General features: G+C 53.0%; 1 protein-coding gene across 1 annotated transcript; it reads left to right on the top strand.

Moving 5' to 3' along the window:
• Nucleotides 1-4,924: 4,924 nt before the first annotated feature.
• On the top strand, nucleotides 4,925-5,854 carry LOC126634975 (olfactory receptor 14J1-like; the record flags this gene model as incomplete). Its single annotated transcript, XM_050305901.1, has 1 exon — nucleotides 4,925-5,854. A coding segment is annotated over exon 1 (930 nt), but the record flags the coding sequence as incomplete, so codon positions are not given.
• Nucleotides 5,855-7,263: the final 1,409 nt, after the last annotated feature.

Raw genomic sequence — 7,263 nt, 5'->3', positions numbered from 1 at the left:
AATCAAGGTGTCCCCCGCCATTTTGAGCGCGCCGCGGTGATGTATCATGCAGCTTGGAATTCTTAATCTTCATCCGGCTCTGTAGAGCCGTCAGAACAAGCCTCCACGCAATTAGCGCTTCACCAGCCATAGAATCTCCTCGCTCTTTTTCCACCCACAGGGAAAAAATGATTTTGTCCCAGTCTTTGATGTTAAGCACCTCCGGGACTTGCTCGCCTTTTAAATACAACCACTTAGCCAGGGTCTTTAACGCTTTTTTGTCGACGGGGTGGCTCGTCGTAACTTGTGCGAGCGTGGCCTTTAAGTGGTGGTAAATAGCTTTCTGTGGTGCAGAGAGACAAGCTCCCATGGTGTTAAAAGTTGCACACACAGAGGTTGAGGGGATGAGAATCGGGGGAAGGAGGGAAGGGACTTCCTCAGCCGCTCACCTGCTCCGCACAGCAGAACGAGGTGCGATTGAGACTGCCGGTCGCAGACCCGTTGCTCGCTGTCCAGCTGAGGGTGACTGCCGGGGAGGATGCCTCCAACCGCTGCTCCTCCAGTATCCCAGTTGGGCACTCTGGAGTTTCCTCAATGTGAGGAACCTGCTACAGAGCCCCAGGTCTGGGCGCCATCTGTCGCAGCCCGAGTTGGGAAAGGCCTGACAGCACTCAGAGGGTTCGCAGTCTGCAGCAGATTTATTGATGGTATGGATACAGGAGACGCGAGGGTGCTTCCTGGTGCAGAGCCACGAAGGTGCTGCCCAGAACAAAGGGTGAACAGGACTTATATAGGGTCAGGGAAGGAAAGGTCTAGAAACTGGGAGGAGCATGGGACTGACATGAAGGGAGAACCAATAGGGGAATAACAGATAGAATACATTAACTTTTAACCTATAGGATGACTTGGGGGGTGTGGTGAGACCGCCTTACTGCAGCAAAATCTCACCAATCATAACTGGGGACTTAACAACCAATCAGGGAAAAGGGTTCATGAGGGAAAACTTATAAGGGAATAAAATATGAATCTACAACTGGGGTACAATGGTTTTAACATGCATTAACATTACTAATGGAGGTAAAACAACATTGTCCATGTCAGGTAAGTTTGAAAGTCTGTTCACAAATGTCCATTCCAGTATGTGAGTCCATAGTATTAAACTTCATCGTCATTATACTCTTTGTAGATCTGCCTCCATTTACGATTTAGTCTCTGTTTCTGTTTGGTGCCCTCCATATACGATGGTATCAGGACACTGTTGATGGATTGGTGATAACACGTCTGCAACGACTCTTTGGCAAACGGAGGGGCTGTTCCTCCTTCCTTGTGGGAGGACTGTCCAGTGATAGTGCTGAGATGGTTCTGCTGCGTTGACGGAAGGCACTGTAAACGAGAACCTACGAGAGTCTTTAGGGTTTAATGCAATGTTAAAGAAGTAATCTTTTCTATCAGTAAGAACAATAGGCCATTTTGAACATATCATTGTAGTGATGGAAGCCCTGGCTGGACAGCCCCCATCAGCTCTATTATTTTACTGAGTTCTCTTAAATCCTGTAGCAGTCTCCACTTTCCATTGGACTTCCGTATGGTAAAACTGGGGAAATTCCAGGGACTATCATTTGGCATGATACGTCCCTTTGCTCCTTGTCCATGTACTAGTAGGTTGATTTGCCGCAATTTCTCCTCCCTTTAGGGGCCACTGGGATACCCAGATTGGCTGGTCAGAGAGCCATGTGAGGGCAGGAGGTTGTGGCTCACCAGTGGCCTTTAAACTAAATTTGAGGTAGTTAGTTGGACTCCCCATTGTCCTATCATATCTCTCCCCTAGGAAGTTACTGGAATATTAAGGACATAGGGCTTTGCTGAGGCAGTTTTACCTTCTGGTCCTTCAGACACTTTGGAGTGGTGCCTGGGCTCCTTCTACCCCTTTGATGTCGATGCAGGGCTCCGTAGTGCTCCATTCCTTCATCCAGTCGCTCTCTGCAAAGATGGTGATGTCTGCTCCTGTGTCTGTAAGACCTTTAACTCGAGCATGGTTAGTGTTGGGAAAAGATACCCTGCAGGTTCGCATTGGCCGATGGAGTAAAACGGACTGACCATTGGACCATCGGCATAGAGTCCAAAGTGTCCCCCCCTACAGCAATGGGGGTTAAATTGGCAATGGGTGTTTCTGTGTCTTGCTCCACAGGTGGAAAAAGAGCTCTTACAGTCACTTCTAATGCCTTAGGGTTGTCTACAGTCACTGGATGTGGGATAACTGTTAACCCTGTATTATTAGATGGAGCAGTCCCAGTTAAAATGTATTTTCCAGCAGGTACTGGAAGGTTATTCGTTGGTCTCATGAGAACTGTTTGGTAGTTGTCACTGCTTATTGTGAGTTGGTGGGGAGATGCCAACTCCACCCTAGAGACACTTGCTCTGGATCTCTGTCAGGGAGTGAGGGGAGCAGCTGGGTGTGCCTGACTTGTGGGGTATTTTTTATCATTGTGCTGCCCTTCGTGCTCGGTTCCCCATTTCCCGAAATCGAGGCCAGCCTTTGTGCAGCTTTCGGTGAAAGCGGCCTCCCCTCTGTGTCAAAGAGTGATCTACAGTCACTGGCCCAGGGCAATCCCTTTTGGCATGGGGGACACAAGCTGGGTGGTACTGTAGGTGCTCTTCTTTTCAGCTGAGGGCAATCCCTTTTAAAATCCCTATTTGTGTGCAGTAGTGACACGTAGCGTCCTTCTGTTGTTGTTGCACTGTGAGGATTTCAGTTAGTAGGAATGTGTTGTACCTGTTGGATCCTACATTGCAACACGCCTTAACCATGTCCACTGGAGTGGGAACTTTGAGGGACCTTAATATTTGTTGACAATCATGGTTAGCTTGCTTTATTTCCAGTTTTAGAAACAGTGCATCTTGAGCCTCTAGATTGTTTATTCACTGAATGTTTAGGCATTGCAATAAGATTCCGAGGAAGGTGGTGGATTCTGTGGAAGTGTTCAGATGGCATCTGGTTATGGAACTTTGGGATGTGGTTTAGGGGTGATTATGGTGGTTCTGGCTGACAGCTGGACCAAAAGATCTTGAAGGTCTCCTCCAACCTTGATGATTTTGTGATTCTCTGACCTGTCATCACACTTTCCAGCTTTATGGTCTAACAAGATCTTTTCTCAGTTGGATCCCTCAGTGGGACCCATTACCACTACAAGAAACTTTACAGTTTGAATCTCACTTTGGTTTCTCAAGAGGTTCCTGCAACTCTCCTCAGGGTCTGATGTTCAGGGACTCATCCCCAAAGCCCCTGAGGGTGATGAAATGCCTGGGGCTGTTGCTGTGCTGCTGAGCTGGGCCGGGCTCCTGGCACACAGGGAGCTCCTGGCAACCAAGAACAGCTTCAAAGAGACAGCTCTGCTGCTGAGCAGCTCCTCTGCACAGCCCATCAGGGCTGAGGGCACTGCCTGCAGCACCCAGGGCACAGGAGAGAAGGCAGAGAGATGAGAGGCAGCCTGGGCTGGGAGGGGACTGAGCTCTCACTGCAGGAGAAACCTTCCCAGGATTTGAATGAAGAATTCTCTGGCTAGAGGACACTGAAACTTCCCTTCCTGCATGGATCTCCTAAAGCTGCCACATCCCACAGCTTGTAGGATCTTTCAGAAGGACTCTCCCAGTCCCTGCAGGGCAGAGGAAGTGGCCCCTAGAGCAGGGCAGGAGCTGCAGGCAGCAAGGGCAGCCAGGAGAAGGGAGCAGGAGGTGAAAGGGATCCTGGGCTGGGAGGACAGGGCAGAGCTGCTCAGGGGAGGAACCTTGGCAGCCCTTTGGCACGGGAAGGCTGTGGCTGCAGAGCAGTGCAAGGGAGTTGCTGCAAGTGGCTCTTGCAGCTGCCAAATGCCAGCCCCGGCAGGAGCTGTCAGGATGGCTGTGCTGGATTTGCTGGGGGGCAGCAGGAGAAGCTGCTGCAGAGCAGGACTTGCTGCTGCCCCATGGGAGGCCCAGGGCCAGAAGGTTCCCTGTGCCAGGGCTGGTTGTGGGGTGGGAAGGTGGGAGTGCAGCCAGGGGTGCCCAGGGCTGTGGGGCAGAGCAGGGTCCTGCCCCCCAGGGCTGTGTGTGCTGGGGCAGGGACTCTGCTGCCTGCCAGGGGCAGCTCTCAGCCCGGCCAAGGAGCTGCCACGGCCCTGCAGGGAGAAGGAGTGGGGGGAAAGAGTGAGCCCTCCTGGCAGGCCAGGGCTGGGCAGGGCCCTTCAGCTGCAGGCTCAGGGCTCCTCCCAGCTTCAGCTGCACCTGCTGCCATTTGCAGGGGCCCTTCTCAGGAAGCACATCCACTGCCAACTCCTGCCCCTTACCAGCCAGCGCAGGGGCTCTGGGATCTGCTCTGCAGCCCCTGCCCAGGCAGAGCTACCCCTGGGCCCTGGGCTGGGCATGGGCTCTGGCAGCACTGGCAGGGAGCTGAGCTGGGCACAAGGAGGGGCTGCTGGCAGGAACAGCTCCTCACACACACCCAGGCAGAGAGGGAGAGGCAGCTGCTGCCACAAGTGCTGGCCAGGGGGATGTGGCCCCTCCCTGCCTGTGTCTGTGGCACAGAGCCCTTCCCTGAGCAGCTCCTGCCTGGGCTCCTTTGACAGCCCAAGCAGAGCCCCTGCCCTCAGGCCCACGGGGGCTGGGCTGGGCATTGCCCTGCAGCAGCCAGAGCTCTTGGATATATCAGGAGCACATTTAATTGGAGATCCCCCTGCATTCCCAGTTCCCTCTGCCAGCAGAGCAAGAAGGAGTCCTTGGCAGCCCATCCCAGAGTTCCTGCTTCCAGTGGCTCCCTCAGGGGAGGGAGCTGCAGGGAGGTCTGAGTGAGGAGAGAGAGCCTGAGAGTGGGGTGGCTGTGAGACATGTCCTCTTTGGCTGCAGCAGCCTGGTCTAACTCAACACTGACTTCTCCTCCTCAACAGATGAAAACACTCTGAGGAAGCAGCAAATGCCCAACAGCAGCTCTATGGCCCAGTTCCTCCTGCTGGCATTCTCAGACAGGAGGGAGCTGCAGCTGCTGCACTTCTGGCTCTTCCTGGGCATCTCCCTGGCTGCCCTCCTGGGCAACGGCCTCATCCTCAGCACCGTAGCCTGCGACCAGCACCTGCACACCCCCAGGGACTTCTTCCTGCTGCACCTCTCCCTCACAGACCTGGGCTGCATCTGCACCACTGTGCCCAAAGCCATGCACAACTCCCTCTGGGACACCAGGAAGATTTCTTATGCAGGATGTGTTTTCCAGGTCTTTTTCTTTGTCTTTTTCATCTCAGCAGAATTTTCCCTCCTCACCATCATGTGCTACGACCGCTACGTTGCCATCTGCAAACCCCTGCACTACGAGACCCTCCTGGGCAGCAGAGCTTGTGCCCACATGGCAGCAGCTGCCTGGGCCTTTGGGTTTCTCAATTCTCTGCTGCAAACAGCCAATACATTTTCCCTGCCCCTGTGCCAGGGCAATGTCCTGGGCCAGTTCTTCTGTGAAATCCCACCCATCCTCAAGCTCTCCTGCTCACACTCAGGCTATCTCAGGGAAATTGGGCCCATTGTGGTTAGTGTCTGTTTAGGATTTGTTTTTTTCATTTTCATTGTTTTCTCCTATGTGCAGATCTTCAGGGCTGTGCTGAGGATCGCCTCTGAGGAGGGACGGCACAAAGCCTTTTCCACGTGCCTCCCTCACCTGGCCGTGGTCTCTATTGTTATAAGCACTGGCACATTTGCCTACCTGAAGCCCCTCTCTATCTCCTCCCCATCCCTGGATCTGACCCCATCAGTTTTGTACTCTGTGGTGCCTCCAGCCCTGAACCCCCTCATCTATAGCCTGAGGAACCAGGAGCTCCGGGATGCCATAAGGAAAATGATGACTGGTTGCTTTTCAGGAGTAATAACCTGCTTCTTTTCTTCTGCAGAACACTCACTGTGTAACCCTTCACTGGCCCAGCCTGTATTTTAAAGCTTTTAAGAGTTCCCCTGGGGGAGTTTTCCTGTGTTTTTTCCTCTTTTAACGTTGTTAACACAGAAATGTATTCTTTATCCATTACCTATTTGACTCTCTCCATCTTGGTTTTGACCCACAGTTGTGTAAATAAAATAAAATTGCTGTAGCAACTTCTTTGTCAAACATCCTACCTTTGATATTCTGTACATGAGGAATCACAATCTGTGAGTATAATAAAGGACTTGAATCCTTTTTTGAGATTTTTGCTCAAAAAACTGGCCAAGGCAGCCTGGACACACTGCCTTGGGTAAAGGGATGTCCCTGGAGAAGAGCAAGGCAGCATTTCTGTGCCTGCACAGAGGAATCCATGGCACAGAGAACCCTCTTTCTTGGCCACTTGCAGATCCCAGCCTGGGATCCCTGCAGGACCCTGAGCTGGAGAGGCTGCTCTGCAGAGGGAGGGGCTGTGGCACCCTGGGCTGAGCCTGCCCTGGCCATGCTGGTCAGGCTGGGAAGCAGAGCCAGCAGGATGGGGATCACTGCTGCTGAACCCCTTTCCAACCTTTCAGAAGGCTCAGTAGCCATGGATAAGGCAGGGCAGGATGATGGGGTGTCTCCAGTGGCACAAAGGAATGAAGGGGCTGCTGGGACACTGCAGGGCCTCATGGAACCAAAGGATCCCTGGGACATTGCACGATGAAAAAGGGAATAGAATCTAGAGGAGGATAAGGTCTTGGTTTCATGAGGGTTATTTCATGGTAGAAAAGTAAACCTGGGACACTGCAGAACTTATGGAATCAAGGCTCCATTGGGACACTGGGAATATCATGGAACCAGGGAACCCTGTGACACTGCGGGGCCTCCTGGAACCTAAAGGCCATTGTGACACTGCAGGGCCTCCTGGAGCCAAAGGAACCCAGGGACACTCTGGAATCTCATGGAATCAAAGGGGCTATTATGACATGTGGGGCTCAAGGAACCAAAGGACCCTGTAACAGTGACAGGGGTGACATCAGAGTGTGACCTGTCACTGCTGGGGTTTCACAGAGCTCCATCTTGGGCCCTGTGCTCTCCAACATCTCCATCAATGACTTGGACTCAGCACTGGAAGGGACACTGAGCAAGTTTGCAGGTGACCCAAAACTGGGAGGAGCTGCTGAGCCCCTGCAAGGCAGAAGAGCCCTACTGAGACCTCGAGAGATCCCAGGGCTGGGAATCATCAACCATGGGAAGTTCCCCACGGGGAAGGGCCGGATTGTGCCCTGGGATGGGGCAACCCCGGCTGGACGGACACCCTGGGAATGAGAGGCTGGGAAGCAGTGTCGGGAAAGGGCCCTGGGGGTGCTGGTGGG

Source organism: Myiozetetes cayanensis, unplaced genomic scaffold, assembly GCF_022539395.1.
Source record: "Myiozetetes cayanensis isolate MyiCay16 unplaced genomic scaffold, myiCay2020 scf1016, whole genome shotgun sequence".
NCBI lineage: Eukaryota > Metazoa > Chordata > Aves > Passeriformes > Tyrannidae > Myiozetetes > Myiozetetes cayanensis.
Note: the sequence above shows the minus strand (reverse complement) of the source record. Positions and strands in the feature narration are given on the sequence as shown.